Here is a 20,658-nt window from a genome sequence, read left to right as displayed (position 1 = left end):
ACTCCTGAGGACATTCTGTGCCAAAATGTTAAAAATTCTGCATACAGTATTTTAATATTCTGCAAAATTCTGCAAATTTTATTTGTCAAATAAATGTGGAGGCTCCAGGGTGGCATTCGGGAGCACAGGCCAGTGGCTGCACAGAAGTAGGAGATCACTGTGCAGCCCCCCACCACGACAAAGACTCAACAGTGAGGCTGCACCTAACCCTGACACAGTGGAAGGACCAGGCCTTCCCAGAAACACCCCATGGCCTTGCCCCTCCGTGCAAGATGCACCAGTTGTGGGTGGGCAGGCAGGCTCAGCAAGGCAGGATCCAAGTTTGGAGGGGCTTAGTGTGTGGGGGATCCTGGTGTGGGTTGAGAGGGTTCTGTGTGGGGCAACCTGGGTGTGGGAGGCTCAGTGGGGGATCCGGGTACGGGGGGGATCTGGATGTAGAGGGGCTTTGTGGGAGTGGTGTTCTGGGTGCAACAATAATGGGTCTCTGCGGGGGGGTCCACGTGAAGGTGGTTGGGGCTCAGTGGGGCGGGGGGTGTCTGGGTGTGGGGTGTCTGGGTGTGGGAGGAATAAAGCTCGGCAGGGGATCTGGGTGTGGGGGGGGCAGATGCTGGGGGAGTGTGACTCAGTGGGGTGGGGAACCAGGTGCAGCTGGTTGGGCTCAGCAGGGTGGGGATCTGGGTACAGGTGGCTCGTTGGGGCGGTGCAGGGCGAGTGAGATTCATCAAATGGGGTTCTGAGTGTGAGGGGGTGAGGCTTAGTAGCAGGGTCTGGGTATGAGGGGGTCTGGATGCATGGATAGATGGGGGAGCAGCTCCCTGCACAGGGATCCCTCCCCCTGCAACTGAGGAGTGATGGGTGCAGTAAATGGGGTGGGAGTTTGCAGAACTTTCTGCAGCGGGGGGAGAAATACAGGGGGTGGGACTGAGCTGGCCTCACAGGGAGCTCACAGGAGGCGTCTGGCTCCTCGGGTGGCAGCTGCCTCCTCACTGAGTTCTGTGGCACACCTTTTGTACTTCCAGCCCCACCCACTGACTTCCAGGAGGAGGATTGAGTGTGGCATGGCTCCGCCCACCAGGGTTCAATGAGGGCTCCTCCCCCTCTGGGACTGTGGGCGGCCAGTCCGCCCCACTATAGATACTATAAATAATTATTTAGAGTTGTTGTCTTTCTTGTTGCTTTCCTATTTGGGGTCAGTGACTTCTATAGCCATCTTCCAAAACTCATGATTTAGGCTGTCATGCAGGTTGATCTCCCTGAAGTCTGCCAATATCCATCCACGTACCAGGTCTTGCATAGGTTTCCCTCATAGTCAGCTTTCGTCATAGATGCTGGAACTGTGGCTGCTGCCGCATCTCCTGTCTTGAAGTGGTTTCCATTATATACAGTATTTAAACTTTGGTTCAGTGGCCCTTGGCACCCCCACCATGCAAATTGTTCCAAAAACAGTCATTGCAAGAGCCATGCTTCCGACAAAGCTCTCTGATATCAACTGGATATGTCCACACCAACATGGCTTAGCTTCCCTCGACTTGTCTTCAGTTGGAGCAACGTGCACTAGCCCCCTTACAATCTCAAACTTTAACCATTCCAGGCAGATGCTTTTCAACAATCTTTTTCCATACCACTTGACATCAGTTTAACTTGATGATCATTAGCATGCAGTGTAATATCCATTTTATGTTTAAAATATTTATTTACAGTATTTTTTTTAATTCATGCTGAAAGCAAGTTCTGTTTTTTTAAAAAAAAATATTCATCTCTGGATTAGGACCTTATCTAACAAGTTTCAATGCAGATTGAATTTTTATGGCCAGATTGAAAACCACTTATAAACTGTATTTATTGTAAACATTGGTGAGGCCTCATCTGGAGTACTGTGTCCAGTTTTGGGCCCCACACTACAAGAAGGATGTGGATAAATTGGAGAGAGTCCAGCGAAGGGCAACAAAAATGATTAGGGGTCTAGAACACATGACTTATGAGGAGAGGCTGAGGGAGCTGGGATTGTTTAGTCTGCGGAAGAGAAGAATGAGGGGGGATTTGATAGTTGCTTTCAACTACCTGAAAGGGGGTTCCAAAGAGGATGGCTCTAGACTGTTCTCAATGGTAGCAGATGACAGAACAAGGAGTAATGGTCTCAAGTTGCAGTGGGGGAGGTTTAGATTGGATATTAGGAAAAACTTTTTCACTAGGAGGGTGGTGAAACACTGGAATGCGTTACCTAGGGAGGTGGTAGAATCTCCTTCCTTAGAGGTTTTTAAGGTCAGGCTTGACAAAGCCCTGGCTGGGATGATTTAACTGGGAATTGGTCCTGCTTCGAGCAGGGGGTTGGACTAGATGACCTTCTGGGGTCCCTTCCAACCCTGATATTCTATGATTCTATGATTCTAAAGTGTTGACAGAGTATTAACTACCGTGCAACTGCATAAATGAAGTTTCTGTTTATAACCATGCTATAATAGAAATATTGTGTACCAAAAATACATATTCAAGGCAATTGATTTTTAAATAATTGAACAGTCCATGATAACTAGTAAAAATTACTTAATATTTAAAAAATACAAATCCCGGAAGAATCATTGTCCTCTTACTGAGATTTATAGGTAATGTTACATGAAAAGCAGAATGGTGAAAATTGCTATTATTTCTGCTCCAAATTTTTAATTCCATGCTAATAATTTCATTGTTGTGGTTAGTTACAAAAATACAAATTACAGCTAATTTTCCCCCCCTGGATTTATGTAACTCAAATGTTATCTTTAAGTTTTAGTTTTGAGATTTTGAAAGCCATTATTGCCCTCTTTCAGTTCTGATTTTCTGGTTATATTGTACAGCGTATGGTTTATCAATTTACATGAAACCTACGTGATGTACAGATGGAACTTTAAGTTTCCTGCTTGTCATAGAGAAACTCTAAACCTTTCGATTGCCACATTAACTGCACACTCTAGTTTCAGGTGACAGTATTTGTGGTGTGAGAAGTCATGTTAGAACAGAAGGTTGTATGACCATATGGCTTCTGTTACTTCCGTGGAATAGTGGCAAAGACTTTAATAACACTTCTATTGTGCGTAGACACTTCAGACATCTCCAGAAAGTTGGTGATATTAATTAACATAGTTCTTGCTATACAGTAACAATCTGTGATATTCTTGATAAGACACGGTGGTGTGGGTTAAGGTAGCAATAACTCTGATTGTCATCGCTTCTCTGAATTTTTGTCATGTTGTTAAACTGACTAGGTCTTTTTGGGACTAGGTCTGACTAGGTCTTTTTGGGGGGATTTGTTTCTGTTCAATAATGGCAATAAATAGGGACAGGAACTAGTAAATAGCCATAACCAATGAGGGAAAATTGTTGTGTAATTACCAAAAAAAGTCTGTTCTCTCAAGTTCCTGTAAATAGCTGGAGGTTGCGGGGGGGAGGGGAGGTGTAGATGTGTTGGCAATAATTTAATCAACTCTGTCTTCTGTCACTCCACATTCTTCAGCAAAATGTATCTTAAATTTATGTGAAAAACTCCTGGTGCATATAATAGGCATTTAAAATTTTGTTTCATAAACCCAAAGTAACAAATAAAAAAAAAAAAATCCCAAACCTCTGTCCCTGATACTGTAGTAGTCCCAGAAGTCACCTACTACAGGACAGGCCTAACAAAGAAAATAACAGAACACCACTAGCCTTCACCTTCAGCCCCCAACTAAAACCTCTCCAACGCATCATCAAGGATCTACAACCTATCCTGAAGGATGACCCATCACTCTCACAGATCTTGGGAGACAGGCCAGTCCTTGCTTACAGACAGCCCCCAACCTGAAGCAAATACTCACCAGCAACCACACAACAGAACCACTAACCCAGGAACCTATCCTTGCAACAAAGCCCATTGCCATCTGTGTCCACATATCTATTCAGAGGACACCATCATAGCCTAATCACATCAGCCACACTATCAGAGGCTCGTTCACCTGCACATCTACCAATGTGACATATGCCATCATGTGCCAGCAATGCCCCTCTGCCATGTACATTGGTCAAACTGGACAGTCTCTACGTAAAGGAATAAATAGACACAAATCAGACGTCAAGAATTATAACATTGAAAAACCAGTCGGAGAACACTTCAATCTCTGTGGTCACTCAATTACAGGCCTAAAAGTGGCAATTCTTCAACAAAAAACCTTCAAAACCAGACTCCAACGAGAGACTGCTGAATTGGAATTAATTTGCAAACTGGATACAATTAACTTAGGCTTGAATAGAGACTGGGAGTGGATGGGTCATTACGCAAAGTAAAACTATTTCCCCATGTTTCCCCCCCATTCCTCAGAAGTTCTTGTCAACTGCTGGAAATGGCCCACCTTGATTATCACTACAAAAGGTCCCCCCTTCCCCCCCCCCCCCCCGCTGGTAATAGCTCATCTTATGTGATCACTCTCCTTACAGTAAAAAGAAAAGGAGGACTTGTGGCACCTTAGAGACTAACCAATTTATTTCAGCATAAGCTTTCGTGAGCTACAGCTCACTGATGAAGTGAGCTGTAGCTCACGAAAGCTTATGCTCAAATAAATTGGTTAAAGCTTTCGTGAGCTACAGCTCACTTCATTGGTGAGCTGTAGCTCACGAAAGCTTATGCTGAAATAAATTGGTTAGTCTCTAAGGTGCCACAAGTCCTCCTTTTCTTTTTGCGAATACAGACTAATACAGCTGCTACTCTGAAACCTGTAGTAGTGAGTTCACTGTGTCAGTCTCTAACAGGGAAGTTGATAATTGGTTTTGATTCTGTCTTATGGGATTTTTGTTACAATTTAGATTGACAATTGTATAATGTCATGCATAGCTGATCATGTTGGCATAGGAACGAACATTCAGTTTTCAGATCAAAATAGCTTGAATTGCTTTGGTGCTGGATTTCGTCTCCTCATGTCAGGGAAGGAGTGCGAGGAGAGTGTACATTGCATGTTGGAGGAAAAAATGGTTAACTTGTCAGGGTTAGAGATATGTGTTTGACATTATTGAGGCATCATGTACATTGTTTTGAAGTAAAAGTTGCTGAAAAAAGTTAAGTAGTCCAGTGATCTAGGGCTAGATCCTGTGCTCCCTGGTGTCACTGAGAGTTTTCCTCTTGCCTTCAGTAGGAGCAGGTGTAGGCTATTAATGCATAAGCAGAGCTTGCAAGTGAAATTAGTTTGATCTCATTGTCCATGAGATGCTTTTCTCCTCTCCTAAAGCACTGTGCAATTTAGGATGCAAGCATCTGTTCCAGAGAGATCTAGCACAGCAGATCTCCACTTGAAATCAACGAAAGTTAGGCACTGTCAAAGTCAGATTCAAGACTTACTGAATTTGTTAGACCACTCTGTTTATTAGCAAAGTGCTTTGCCAATGCACCCAGATATGTGAGCCTCCTGCAAAAGCTCAAGCTAACTTATTTAAACAGATAAGGGAAGGCCAATTTAACATAGGAGACAAAAGGAAGCAGAAACTGAGAAGTATACATACATATCTTATTTGCATACTAACATTTGCCAATCTCCTAGCTCAGTAGGAGCTCTAAGTTAATTAGTTTGAGGACCCATTGTCTCACACTCCTTAATGTTTCTCATCCTGACAACTATATTTCAACAAACCCTTCAAGCAGCATTTCTTTAATGAATTATAATTTCAATATAATTCATTCTACTTTCACAATCCCTCCTTTTGGTCAAGCTACACAATGACCAACAATTACTGGGTTCCACATATCAATCGTTCTTTATCTCTTTGTTCATCAGTGATATTTAAAATCATCAAATTAGCACTCTGGTTTGGGGCAGCTATCTGTGTAGCATGCCTGACACAATTTTGGATACAACAGGAAAGTAACTGAAAACATACAAAAATTATTAGGATTCCAAACAGGAGAGTTAGGGCTCTTTGAAACAACCAGTTTCCTATGCCAGAGAAATTGAAAAGGTTACTTAGCCACTTCCATAAAGAACTTGGCTCTTCGTGGGGAAGATATGCTATGTGTTCTAAGTGGCTAGCACGATCTATTACCTCATTGGTGTTGTCTGGTACATAAACACAGCAGTCTTTTCCAATGAGAGCACAAGTCCTTCCTTTTGTCGCCAGCACTATGTCCAATGCCTGACGGTTTTGGAGGGCCATCTGTCGGATTGCTCCTGTTTCTTTGGCCAGGGCTCTTAAACTTTCTCCGGTTTCATTTGCCATTATTTCAACTACTGCTTGTAACCTTAGGAGCCTTTTTGCATGGTGTATTACTCCCCCTAATGGTATTAAGGAACCACCAATGGCCTCTTCCCAGGTTAAGGGGCTTATGTTATTTACATACCGTTGAGCATCTGTTAAGTCCCTTCTTTTTCGCCTGAAATTGCGGAGGCGTTCTCGAGGGAAGGTTCCTAGCACTCAGAATTTTGGGAAGAGTCGGGCAGGATAACAGATTCCTGACCAATTAGCTGGTAGTGCGGTATAAGCTCTGGTCCCACACACCCAGCGATGGCCTACTAAGGCCGGGAAGGGTCGGTTGCACCCATTTGTCATATAGGTGTTTGCAAAGGAGGAGTAGTATCCCCCAAAGGGTACAGGGTAATTCTACTTACGAGGAGTGGTGTTATTTGCATGACATTGAAAGATTGTATTGTTTTCACTAAGGTTACTGTAGGGGGAACATGAGATTGATTTCTCTGTTTGATCCCAGGTTAAGAAAAAATTCATATCTCTATACCGGGCCCGCCACTTTTTAGTTTTGTTTGAATAATCCCATACACCATTGGCCACAATATGCTGAAGGCAACGGCTTTTTCCCCAGATCCAGCCCTGTCCCATTACACAGCCAACACCAATGACCTTTTTCCTCCACCACACTTACCCATTTAGATGCATTTATTCCCACCGCTTCCCAAGTGTCATTGCTGTTCCATATTTTGTTAAACGGACAAGGCCCTCCAGTGAGGTCTGGGGACTTGAGTGGGATAGCCAGGACAGGAACATCAGTTTGAGAATGGGCTGGGATGTGGCTGCAGACCCAGCAATTAGAAATATTAAGGGTCTGAGCTATCCACACCTGCTGCTGGATAAAAGAATTGTCATCGTGGTCTCCCCAGACCGTAAGATACCAGCAGCCGAGGAACGGGCAGAGGCGCATGTTGGAGGCAAGGCTCTTCTGGTTCTGACAACCTCAACTGAGGGAACCGCAGTCACGATTTTACACCCACCAGGCAGTAGGCGCTAGGCTCGCTACTGCCTTTTTTTTGTTCGTCGTCTGCTTCTGGCAACCCTTACGAGAGCGTAGATTGTAAGGTATTGCAGACTGTTCTTCTACATCTTCTTCTAGAGTCAAAATTGACTCTGCGTTGTCCTGAGGTGAAGACTGGTTCTCTGTGAAGCATTTTATCCACGCTGCGATGCCAGATAGTTTAACAGCCGTCTGTGTAGTAAGCAGTACCTGATGAGGACCTTTCCACCAGGGCTCTGAGGCGTGCTTTCGATGATGGCGCCATACGTAGACCCAGTCACCTGGCTCGAGGTTGTGGCAAGTGTCGGAGGTGGGTTCCGTGTGCCAGGCGCCTTGAACCTGTGAATGGAAGTGACTTACAGCTTGCATTAGTCCCTTGCAATACTGAAGGAGCGCACTGTGAGTCAAGTTCAAATCTGGAACGGGAGTAATGGTAGTCATAGCTTGCATAGGGCGTCCCATAACAATTTCAAAGGGACTACATTTATGCCTTTGAGATGGAGTGGATCTCATGTCCATAAGGACTAATGGTAAGGCTACTGGCCAGCTTAATCCTGTAAAGTCACAAATTTTAGCAAGCTTATTCTTAAGTACACCATTTCATCTTTCAGCTGTACCTGCACTCTGTGGGTGGTAGGGACAGTGTAACCGGTGTTTGATATGCAATATACGGTCCAGGTGTTGAACAAGTTGTCCAGTAAAATGTGTACCCCGATCACTGGACAGAGTAGCAGGAATTCCCTTGGCAGGCATAATATGATTTAACAAACATTTGGCAACAGACAGTGAGTCAGCCTTGCGACAAGGAAAGGCTTCAATCCAACCAGAGAATAAACATACCATAACCAATATAAATTCATATTGTTGACACTTAGGCATTTGTACAAAATCAAGTTGCCAATGCAAGAATGGTGCTTGAGGCAGGCCCCGGAACCCCTGGGCCACTTTTACAGGTTTACCAATATTATGGCTTTGGCAAATGGTACAGGCTGCACAGTGGCGGGCTGCAAAAGAGCTAAAATGGGGGGCCCACCATCCTGTCTTAGTTACAGCAGAGACCATCCCCTCCTTTCCGACATGCGAAACACCGTGTAGCAGGGCGGCCAGAGACGGGTAGAGTGAAAAGGGGGCTACAAAGGCGCCAGTAGGCAAGCGCCAAAGAGAATCGGGATGTAGAGAGCAACCTTGGGCAACCCAGGATTCTTTCTCGGTTTCTGGGGCAGACTCTTGGAGCAGGGTGAGCTCAGTGAGGGACGGCGGCGGTATAGAAACAGAAAGGGAACCTAGAAATGCATCTGGGAAAGGTTCTATGGCAGCAGCATGTTTAGCAGAGGCGTCAGCAAATGCGTTACCCTTAGCAACATCAGTATCCGCCATTGAGTGGCCAGGGCACTTAATAACTAGGGCAGACGGAAGTAAAACTGCATACAGGAGGGCAGCGATGTAGGGCCCATTTTTAATAGGGGTACTGGCAGAAGAAAGGAAACCCCGAGTTTGCCAGAGGGTACCAAAGTCATGTACAACCCCAAAAGTGTAGCGGGAGTCAGTGTAAATGGTGGCAGAGCGTCCCTCCGCCAAAAAGCAGGCACGGGTGAGGGCAACTAATTCAGCGACTTGTGCTGAGGTTACAGAAGGTAAAGGCGCAGCTTCCACGGTTTCAGAGAGTGAAACTACAGCGTATCCTGCAAGGAGATGACCTTGGTCATCTCGAAAACAGGAACCATCAGTAAATAAAACAAGGTCAGAGTTAGGGAGAGGGACATCAGAAAGGTCAGAGCGCGGGATGGTGACAGCAGAGACAGTTGCAAGGCAGTCGTGGGGATCACCGTCATTAGACAAAGGAAGGAGAATGTCAGGGTTTAACTGAGAACAACGCCTTATGGTGATATATGAAGCTGATAGTAGTAAAAGTTCATACCTGGTAAAGTGGGCAGAGGAGAGGTAGTAAAGGAGCTAAAATTTCCTGAGGTTCCCTGGTGTTCTGTCATTGCTGTGGGACACAGTAAGTCTGGGACTGTCGGGCTGTGCCGACGGGGTCTAGCTGGTTGTTTACAGAGCTATTAGGCCGGCACGGACACTCGTTTTTCCAATGTCCGGGTTGTTTACAGTAATTACAAACACCCCCAAAACCTGAAAGTCCAGATCCACGGCCCCTCCCGTAACCACGTCCCCCTCCCCGGTACTGTTTACCTTGCCCTGAATAATGCTGTATTTGCAGGGCCATTAACTTTTGGGAAGATTGTTCCTCCTTTCCCTTTAGAGTGCGATGGCAGTGTTCTGCCACGGATTTCAATTTATCCATGGTTTCAGTTTCCCACCCAACACTTATTCTCTTTAGCATACTGCCAATAGCAGGTAGGAGGCCATGAACAAACGCATGAGCCAGGGCGCCCTTCCCATTTTCACTCGGTTGCTGTATACCAGAATGTTGCAGAAAAACATCAGTCAGTCGGGTGCAGTAGTCACCCGGACTTTCTCCCTGTCACTGTTTACAGCAATGTATGGCTATCCAGTTTGTTTTTGGAGTCCATACTCAAGGGATGGCCTCGTGTAGGTTTTTAGCTCGGTCTTTTTACACTTTTTCCGGTATTCAGCGTCAGGACCGGTGTCTGGTAAAGTTGAATGGCGCTCACTGATGGGCCAGTTGGCTGCTGTGAGCCATTTTTCATGCTCGCTAGGGGTTACCAGTAGCTTGCACAGCTGCAGGAGATCTGCCTCAAAGGGTTCATAGGTGTCGCACACTAACAAAAACTCCTCTGCAAATGTGGTAGGATTTTCCAGGGGCTTTGGAAAGCCTTTTACAATTGAAAGGAGCTCTGTACGAGTCCAGGGTTTACAGCTCCAAGTGGGACCCTCTTGTTGGCCCCCAGCATCCAGAATTCGGAGGGGAGCCTGGATAGGTTTAGAGCCAGAACATAAGCGTTGGGCCCAATCAGTGTCCAGGCTATCTTCGTATGTATGGGGAAAAACAGAGGAGTCAGGCAGACTGGAGGGTTTTGGGGGAACGGGGGGTTTTTCTTTACGGGTCTGAGTGGTACCGGAGGAATGGGCCTGGGCGGTATTGGATGATCCGGACTTGTCTGAACTGGAGACCCCTGGGAGGAGTTGTGACCGCCTATTGATCCGATGCAAGGATGCCAGGCCAATTAATGCATCTTCCTCATCGTCATCCCCAGAATTTAACAAGGGGTTTTCTTCTTCCTTTCCCACAATGAGATGGGAGTATGAAGGGGGATGGGATCAATCCTGGTTTTCTCTGAGAACAGGATAAAGGGGAACGCTCGGTCTGGCAACGGGAGAGGAGGCTTCTAATAAAGCTTTTAACTTATCATTTGAATCTTTGAGAGAGGCAAGTTTTGATTCTGTCTACCTATGATTTGCCTCTTCCCACCACTGCATGAAACAATCAACCTCTCCTTTTGCCAATTTAGTTTTAGGTTGGCCGAGTTTGTCTTTTAAGATGTCTACTCAGTCTTTGTCCCAAGATCCTAACAGTGGCCACTGAATTTTGGGATTCTCCTGAGTTAGCCTAGACCATTTTTCCAGAAATTTACAGGAGTCCGGACCCTTCCTAAAATAGATAAAATGAGCCAGTGCTCCTTTAGGGAACTGTCCCGACTTAGACGTCTGGTTATCCATACAGGAGGACTTTACACACCAATCACACAAGAAAGAAAGTCGGGTTCATCAGAGCGATGCCCGGTACAACACTCAAAAGGAGCCCACAGGCTACTGTCTCAATCGCCCTTGCTTTCACACCAAGGGTTTTACCCAAGGCGCGATGCGGCTGCGATTGTGCAGATTTCACTCACTCAGACTGTGGGGACAGGAACCCTTTGGTCAGCCGATCCCCAGACGGAGACGGCGCCCAGACTCAACCACACCACAGGGAGGACGGATAGACACAGAGACAAGACAGTCCTCAGTCTGGACAAAACACAGAAATAATTACCTGACCAGATTCCTGATGTCAGATCCCGGGATCCCTACCAGAACAGAGTGGGAACCAACAGGTTCAATGGCGTAGACTTCACTGTGGTCATGCAAGTTCTGGCGGAGGACCTTCCGTTCTGGCGGAGGACTGCTCGGGCCAAATGCCCAGGTGCCAGCTTGCCACGGCTGTCCTAAGAACAGTCAGGAGTCACATGGCCCCAGTGAAGACGGTTGCCATCTCGGTGGGACCTCCAAATTGTCAAAGTCAGATTCAAGACTCACTGAATTTGTTAGACCATTCTGTTTCTTAGCAAAGCGCTTTGCCAATGCACCCAGATATGTGAGCCTCCTGCAAAAGCTCAAGCTAACTTATTTAAACAGATAAGGGAAAGCCAATTTAACATAGGAGACAAAAGGAAGCAGAAACTGAGAAGTATACATACATATCTTATTTGCATACTAACATTTGCCAATCTCCTAGCTCAGTAGGAGCTCTAAGTTAATTAGTTTGAGGACCCATTGTCTCACACTCCTTAATGTTTCTCTTCCTGACAACTATATTTCAACAAACCCTTCAAGCAGCATTTCTTTAATGAATTATAATTTCAATATAATTCATTTCTACTTTCACAGCACCTAAATACCTGAGAGGATCTAGGCCAAAATCCGCCCCCCCCCCCAAAAAAAAAGTTGGCAGAATGTATTATTCAAAATATGTTTTGAAATATGGATGTGCAAATCCTTTAGTATGCTTTTAAAAATGAACTTGATTTAATAACTGAAACTCAGTCCTATAAATTATAAAGCACGGTTAGGCTTTTATGTGCTATTTTTGATACATGGGAACTTGGACGTCTTTTTTTCAAAATGTTATTTTTCAATGATTTTCACATTCCTTCAATTTACCCTATTCGCCACCCTCCAGAGCTGTGGATTTCTTAGCTTTTTTTGAAAAATGCTTACAATTATCCAGTTTCTGTGAAATTTCACCCTTTCTGTGCCATCTGCTGTTTTGTATACCATCATCAAATCACACACACTTAAAAAAATAACTTTGGAATTTCCTGATAGGGTGCAGAATTTAAGAAGTATCAGTGAGCAGGAAGTTTCCTGGGGAGGACACATCTGTGTTTAATTAAATTTAACTTCCGTTTCAAAAAATTGTTTCTCGCACTTATGGTTGCAAAGATATATGTTCCAGTTCCTCTGCAGCAGCTTCTAGCTTCCCCAGGCAGCTGCAAAGTCCAATTAACAGCAGTATGGTCAATTTTACTGGTGCTATTCAGAATAAAATGAAGTCATATCAATTTTACACTGCTCCTTGGGTGCAGTGTCAGAGGCAAGGACTGGAATTATTTATGGAGAAAGAGGATTCAAAAATAAAGACTAGGAGAGTTGTACGGTATTGATCCGTTTCTTTCACTCTTCTTCTTGCAGCAGCCAGGGAATGGGGAGGCAGTGTAATTTGAAGAGTCAGTACTGGGAGTGAGCCTAGAGTTCCTACTCTTCCTGTCTCTCTTCTCTCTCTCCCCCCCCCCCCCCCCCCCGGGTTTTGGAAAGGTTCATTCATAGCAACTGAGAGGAGGCCTGTCCACCTCAAGAACTGCAGGGTGAGGGGTGGCTATGACAGAGTTACATACTTCATTTTCAGCAAGATGAGGATAGAGGCTCATAGGTATTCTTGGAAGAGAGCAGAAGGATCTGACACCTACCAAAGGGACTTCACAAGCTGTCAGGCCTGGAGACAGTTGGGCCATATTACAGAAGTAGACTTTTTTAAAAGAAGGGTTTGTGCCACACAAGCTCCTGCCCTCATTGCCTGGACCAAAGGGTGAAAAAATTATTTAAGGCCTACAATAGTGACTTGCCTCTTTAAACCCTGAAGTCGCCTGAGTTCTAGCGATCTCGCCAGGGCTGCAGCATGGAGATGCTTCCCAACTAACAGACCACTCAGCCCACCACAAGGGGATATATGCATCTATGAACAATATGGAAAATTAGTAGGACCCTTAGTTAGGTGTCTGATTCAAGCTCTGATTGAAAGTAAATTCTTTCTAAGAAGTGGTATTGGACTTCATCTCATGTATGCTACAGGTCTTGCTATTTGTTTTACAGGCAGTGGGCCCCTTATGGCCTCGGCGCTGTATTGTTGGTCTCTGTGTGTACATGTTTCTTTTGTTTTGTGGTTCCCATACAGGGGCCAGAGGTTCTCACCAGCAGATCTTTCTTCCCAGATCCCTGAAAAGGTGCCACGACTGATAACTTCCCTATCTTAATGGTTCCCTCGGAAGGCTAGCAATGGCATTCTCATAATCTGTGGTCTCACGGGTGGACCAAAGCGGGCAACCAAATGCAAACTATCCAATGAACAGAATTGTCCTTTAGACTTTAGCCTCCAGTGCAGAAAGAGCATGATAACTTCACCATTATGCATTAAAATGGTTTATTCCATCTCTAGCTTCTTTATGATGCCCATGATCTCACTTGTGGGTATTTTGGATCCATTATGATTAAAGCTACGTTTTAGTCACAGGTAGTTTTAGTAAAAGTCACAGACAGTTCCTGGGCAGTAAACAAAAATTCACGGCCGGTGACCTGTCCATGACTTGTACTAAAAATATCAGTGAATAAAACTTGGGAGGGGGAGCTACTTGGGGGAGGGCGGCCTGGCAGCTTCGGGGTGGGGGAGGGAGGTGGTGGTGTGCAGCATAGGACCCCGCTGGTGCTGGTGGGGAGGGTTGGGGCTCGCAGGCTCCCCAGCCGGTGCTGTCCATCCCCCTCAGCAGAGTTTGTGTGTGGGAGGAGCCGGGGGTTTGGGCACTGGACGGGATGAGGTGGGCTCTGAGCAGCACTTACCAGGGGGGTGCCAGAAGTACCGACATCCCCCCTGGATCAGGTCCTAGGTGGAGGAGTGGCCACACAGCTCGGCGCGTTGCCTCCACCTGCAGGAACTGCCCCTGCAACTTCCACTGGTCGCGGTTCCCAGAGCCCGCTTCACCCTGTCCGGTGCCCCAACCCTCTGCCTCCTCCAACACTCAAACTTTGCAGGGTGGGGGCCAGAGACGCCCTGCGCCTGGTGCAGGGGCTGCCTGAGCTGTCCCTGAGCCAGACATACCAGCTGCTGCAGAAGTCATGGAGGTCACGGAAAGTCACAGAATCCATGACCTCTGTGACAAACTCTCAGCCTGAATTATGATGCCAAATGGTGGCTGTGATGTCTAAGTCTTGGTAGGACTAGAAATCTTTAATTATCTAATGTGAGATGAGACTGTAGTATGTTTTGATGAAAGGTCTCCAGGACATTCAGAAGTTCAAGGTGTGTTGTGGCCTTTAGCCCTTGACAAAAAGCAATCAGGCTCTTCTAGCTATAGCTAGGTGATATCTCTGTCTGTGTTAATATTGCCCAAGAAACAAGAAAATGGGTGTGTGTGTGTGGGTGTGTGTGTGTGTGAGAGAGAGACTTCTTTGGGATGGGAGGAATAACCATACTCTCTTACCAACCTAGTTCGATATAATGTTCTATCCCTTTGTAAGTTAGGTGGAATGTTATTGGGATTGTCTTGCTATCTGTGGTGGTATCACAGTCTTGTCTGGGCCAGTGGAGCTTTGCTCGCCCTCATTTTACAACTGTAAATTGATATTTAACTCAAGATGGCCACCTGGGCTTTAAATTTCATAATCTAAATTTAACACTTCTTCGCTGGTCCAACTACAATAAGCTGTGGTCAGAGTGTGGCCTCTGACCAAGCTGGGTTTCTTGGGTTAAGACTGGAGACATTCTTCCTCCCCATCTCAACTTCACCCAGAACTGGCTCCTGGAAGAAACAGCCAGTAACGTGGTGGTGTTGCCCCTTGCTGGGCCCTGATTGGATTCTGCTTGCTCATCGCCCTTCTAGATCGGGGTGGGCAAACTTTTTGCCCCAAGGGCCACATCAGGGAATAGAAATTGTATGGCGGGCCATGAATGCTCACAACGATGGGGTTGGGTTGCGGGTGAGGATGAGGAGTTTGGGGTGTAGGAGGGTGATCTGGGCTGGGACCAAGGGGTTGGGAGGGTGGGAGGTTGATCAGGGCTGGGGCAGGTGTCCGGGAAGGGGTACAGGTTCTGGGTGGGGGTGTGTGGACTCTGGGGTGGGGCTGAGGATGAGAGGTTTGGGGTGCAGGAGGGTGCTGCGGGCTGGGATTGAGGGGTTTGGAGAGCGGGAGGGGGATCAGGGTTGGGGCAGGGTGTTGGGGCGTGGGGAGAGGCTCAGGGGGTGCAGGCTCCGAGCGACGCTTGCCTCAAGCGGCTCTCGAAAGCAGTAGCATGTCCCTTCTCCAACTCTTATGCAGAGGCGCAGCCAGGCATCTCTGCATGCTGCCAAATCCGCAGGCACCGCCCCTGCAGCTCCCATTGGAGCGCGTAGGAGCAAGAGCAGGGCCATGCCGTGGCTTCCGGGAGCTGCGTGGCGTGGCCCCGACCCTGTGCCCCCGCTGGAGCAGGGCCGAGGCGGCTCGACCACGACCCAGCACCCTAGCCGGAGCAGGGCCAAGCCACATGATGTGGCTCGCAGGCCAGCTTAAAACGTCTCCGGCCTCCGGGGTTCTGCTAGCAGCTGATCCTGGATGGCCTCTTTAGGCAGCTCTTGAAAGAATGAACTCACTCCTCCTTTTCTTCAAAAGGCCATCTGAGGGTGGTGGTGTCAAGGTGGCAGGGCCTCCAGCAGGGGGCAACACCACCCTGTTCCTGGTTTAATGGTGTGTGTTCCTTTAGCTTTGCCAGCTGCCGTGATTCCCCAAGAGAGCATTCGCTCTCGTGATATCTTACATGGCACACACAGTTATCTGCACAGAAAGGAGATGCATGTGGGTATTTCTGTTCCTGCTGCTTCAGCCTCTTCGGGGGGTAAATGTTCTACAGAATGTCCTTAGAGTATGATTTCCCATCACAGGAGATGGGGCTTTCTAAATGCAGCTATTCCAGAGATTCTGGCATCCAGTCTTCTTTTGGTAGCTGCTGGGAGAGCCTCTAGAGATAAGAATAAAGTAATTTTGGTTAGGAGGGTGATTTCAGGTGAAAATAAGTGAGAACAGCACCCGAGGGAAAATGCCCCAATTGTTCTAGAGCGCCAAAAACCAAACAAACACAAGCAAACAAACAAAAATTTCCTTCCACCATTGAGCATCATCTTGCTAGTAACAGAAAAGTTATTAATTCCTTCTGCACGGCTTGCCTCTGGTATTGGCTTTTAAAAAAAAAAAATTTTTTTTTTGCCACAGTAAGTCAAATACTAAATATTTAGAAAATTTACTGTACGCCTCAATTCCACACTGATAGAGGAAGAGCTCGATGATATGGTATGGGGGTGGGCAGAGAAACTTTACCCATTTCTAATAGAGCTTATTCCTGCCATTATGAATTTCCTAGGCCCTTCCAGTGGGAGATATAGATATACACGATATTGACATAGGTATTTGTAATATAATATGAGAATCTGGGGTTGGGGTTGGGTTTATGGAGCTTTTATTCTTCTGGGAAAAGAGTAAGGCATACTACCTGGCATGATTAAATACTGGTATCGGAGCAGCAACAAATAAGTGTGTGTGTGTGTGTGTGTGTGTGTGTGTGTGTGTGTGTGTGTTTTGACATTTTGGAGCAATAGTAATATTTGAATTTCACATCCTCTGATGCATTGTCATTTTGCAAGTGAACATCAATTTTTCCTCCTCAGTGAAATCCTAAGAGAGTATATGCAGAAAGCAAAACTTTGCCAGGCTGAGCTCTGCATTTCTGGATACATCTTGCTTATTGAGAGATTGTTATAGAGAAATTTAGCATCATGCAGAAAGTTTAATAATTGCTTCTGGGGGTAGCAATGATGTGCCTGGCAAACTGAGTAAAGGATTATGGTTTTGAATGGTGTGGATTTGAACACCATTTCAGAATAGTACTGAAATAAAGCAAGTATTTATAAAGTAAGAGGGAGAAAAACCATAACCTTTTCCCAGAAGTAGACACCAGTTTGTAATGCTTACATCTGAATGGATACTGCTGCAGTGACACAAATTGATTTTTTTTAAATTAAAAGATAAATATAAAATAAACTGATTCAAATTGCTGTCTGTCAACCAGTCATAAAAGGTTTCTCAAAGGATCTCCCCCCACCAGCACTTGTCCATAATATGCTGCTGTTGTATGAAGTCTTCAGGAATAGCATCAGATTAACCTTGTTGCTGAGCGACTGTTACCGGGTGGGTGGGTTGGTTGGTTGGTTTTTTCTTTTTATCTCTGAAGCCATGAAAACTTTAATCAACCTGACTGCAAATAAATACTGTCTCTAACTCTCTGCAACATGTGGCTGTTTCTTTTTTAGTGGAGGCGATAGTGGAATTTGACTACAAGGCTCAACATGATGATGAGCTGACAATCACAGTAGGTGACATAATCACCAATATCAAGAAAGAGACTGGAGGCTGGTGGGAAGGACAGCTCAAAGGCAGAAGAGGTTTGTTCCCTGACAACTTTGTAAGAGTGAGTACAAAGTGAAACAGTTCTTGTATATTGTACTTACTATCTTGTATTGTTGTTTGACTGAAAAGCAGTCTTTTTATATCATGCTGCTATTAGTATTTTTTTGAATCATGTTGCATTACAAAATAGAGAATGCATTTGTGTGGATATCTAGTGTAGTTACGATATCATTAAAAATAAATAAATAGACAAACCTTTTTCCTGCTCTGCAGTGGTTATTGGAGCTCCATGGTCTGAAAACAAAATTAACTTTTAGGACAAAGCCATCCTCCAAAACTCAGTTCCTTGTATGACTCATGCTGTTTGTAATATCTTCTCTCTCATATACAGTATCTATTTATAGATATCTAGAGTGCATTATGGTGTGATGTAAAGGCTTTATCACAGGAGAGGGCAAACTATGGGCTGGATGCGGTCCATCAGGGCTTTCAATCCGGCCTGCAGGATTGCCAGCCTGATGGCACAGCAGGGCTAAGGCAGGCTCCCTGCCTGCCCTGGCCCCACACTGCTCCCGGAAGCGGCCAGCACCACATCCCTGCAGCCCCTGGGGGAGCAGAGGGCTCCGTGCACTGCCCTTGCCTGCAGGCACCAACCCCCTCCAGCTATCATTGGCCAGGAACAGGGAACCATGGCCAATGGGAGCTTTGGGGGTGGTACCCACCCTCCGGTGAGGGCAGCGCTCGGCGAAGCCACCTGCCGCACCTCACCCCCAAGAGCCATTGCTGGATATGCTGGCCACTTCCAGGAGTGGCGTGCGGTCAGAGCCTGCCTTAGCCCCACTGCATGCCACTGCCACCCTAGAGCCGCTCGAGGGTAAGTGGTGCCAGGCCGGAGACCACACCCTGTATGCCTCCTGTTCCCCAACCCCCTGCCTTGAGCCCCCCTGCTGCACCCCTTCTGCACCCCAACCCCCTTTCCTCAGCCCCCTCCTGCACACTGCACTGCACCCCCTTCCACACCCTGCTCTCCCTCCTGCACCCCTGCCCCAGCCCTACATTCATAGCCCTGCATACAATTTCCCCACCCACATGTGGGCCAGAAAGTTTGCCCACCCCTGCTTTATCAGCATAAGCTTGGGGTAGATGCGTTATTCACAAATAGTGAAGCTATGAGTGAGTTATGCAGATTTTTTTCCAAACAAATGTCTTTAAAATCTTTATACCACAACTCCCGTTCATGTTTCTAGAATGTGCCAAATATGGTGCAGAAATACTATTTTTAGGAATGTTTTCAAGTGTTCTTTAATATTTTGTGTGGAGGCTCTTCTTTGTTCCCCTCCTCCCGTAAGAGCATCCACCATGATCTTGTACTGGGACCTGCAAGTGGGGACCCATATGCCTATACTGAGTCTTCTTGGTTCAGGGGTCCTTGTTTGCAGATCTTGATGTAGCTTTGAGGCGACAGTTACTATGAACCTAGCTCTGTAGGAGTCCAAGGGAGGCATAATAACCAGAATACATTACTAAAGTAGCTTTTCTAGACACCAGTATTGGGATTTTCAAGACTGATATTGCAGCCCTTAAGGGTCTGAGAGAATGTCCTCTTTCCAATGGTATAAAGGTCCTGTTTCTAGCTGTGCAGAGCCATTGCATGTTGGACTTCAAACATATAAAGCATCTGTTACTGATGCAGGATTGAATATTGTTCCTTGTAGTCCTTGTCAAAGTGTCATTTTTTGAGTAGTGGGTAGGAATTTCTACATCTGGTTAAAGGAGGAAGAAACTATTTTGTGGAAGATTTTTTTTATTAAACTTTTTTGAAAGCTTCTCAATATCCTCCCCCCGCCCCCCCCCAAAAGAAAAGAAAAAGAAAATGTTTTTGAGGTCTGTTGCAGACAATGATAATGTTAGTTTCCCAAAAAAAGGGTTGCAAGACTTCTATAATGGAAAGTGTTAGACAACCTAAGTGTAGGGGTTGCTTGCCAGATTCTCCTATAATACAGTAGGACCTCAGTGTTACGAACAAGAGAGTTACAAACTGACCAGTCAACCACGCAGCTCATTTGGAACTGGAAGTAAGCAATCAGGCAGCGGCAGAGACCCCCCTCCCCCACAAAAGCAGTGCAATGTTAAATGTAAACCTCTTCAAAAATGAAGGGAAAGCAGCATTTTTCTTCTTCATAGTAGTTTTTAAAGCTGTCTTAAGTCAATGTTCAGTTGCAAACTTTTGAAAGAACAACCGTAATGTTTTTTGTTCAGAGTTATGAACATTTCAAAGTTATGAACAACTTCTATTCCCGAGGTGTTCGTAACTCTGAGGTTCTACTGTATCTAAGTTTTGTTACCTCCTGTACTTTCTAAATGATCGCAAACATGTGCATCTAATCAAATGATCTCAAAATTTTACCATTTTTCTCAATAAAAAAGAACTTAAGGCCAATATAAACATATACATTACATGCAGTATCAATAAAACTGCAGTTTTTGCTTAATCAGCATATAAAGCTATTTTCAAAAGAACTGAAAACCAGATTACACACGTGTTCTTTCTCATAGTCAACCAGAACACAGAGTAAAATTTGCTTTTCCTTTGTGGAACCTTCCGTATTCCAGTTGGATACAACTGTAATAGGAAAAAGTTTCTGACATACATTCTTTAAAAAAAAAAAAAATACTGTGCGAGAATCTCAAAAGTGCATAACCTCACCTGCTGCTTCAATTTGTTTTATCCATAATCTCCTTAAACTTGATAGAACTACAATTCAGCATGAACATAGTCACATTGGGAAAGCTTGTCAAGCATGATAACCATGGCAAATAAAATTAATGCAAGTATATAATAATCACATACCTAAATATACTCACTCATGTTCACTGCGCCTGTCTTGAATTCCTGAGGATTCCTAAGGATGTTCACAACAATATCAAGTAGGTGTAACTTGCTTTTGGGAGCTGTGTTCAAAATGATCACTACTTTTTCAGTGTGTCTTGATGTTTCTGGTATGTGGCATCCTACCCTACTTCAGAATATCAAAATA

At 45.5% G+C, this 20,658-nt stretch overlaps 1 protein-coding gene across 3 annotated transcripts in view; it reads left to right on the top strand.

Annotated features, from left to right (window-relative positions):
- The window catches only part of SH3KBP1 (SH3 domain containing kinase binding protein 1), a 339,163-nt gene that overhangs the window by 40,152 nt on the left and 278,353 nt on the right, over positions 1-20,658 (top strand). For all 3 annotated transcript variants that reach the window (XM_077807185.1, XM_077807184.1, XM_077807186.1), the window contains exon 2: positions 17,524-17,681. In XM_077807185.1, coding sequence (XP_077663311.1) covers positions 17,524-17,681 — 158 coding nt within the window. The remainder of the gene's footprint in view (positions 1-17,523; positions 17,682-20,658) is intronic.

The sequence above is a fragment of the Eretmochelys imbricata genome, chromosome 1 (assembly GCF_965152235.1).
Source record: "Eretmochelys imbricata isolate rEreImb1 chromosome 1, rEreImb1.hap1, whole genome shotgun sequence".
NCBI lineage: Eukaryota > Metazoa > Chordata > Testudines > Cheloniidae > Eretmochelys > Eretmochelys imbricata.
The sequence above is the reverse complement of the archived record's forward strand: the minus strand, read 5'-3'. Positions and strand labels throughout refer to the sequence as shown.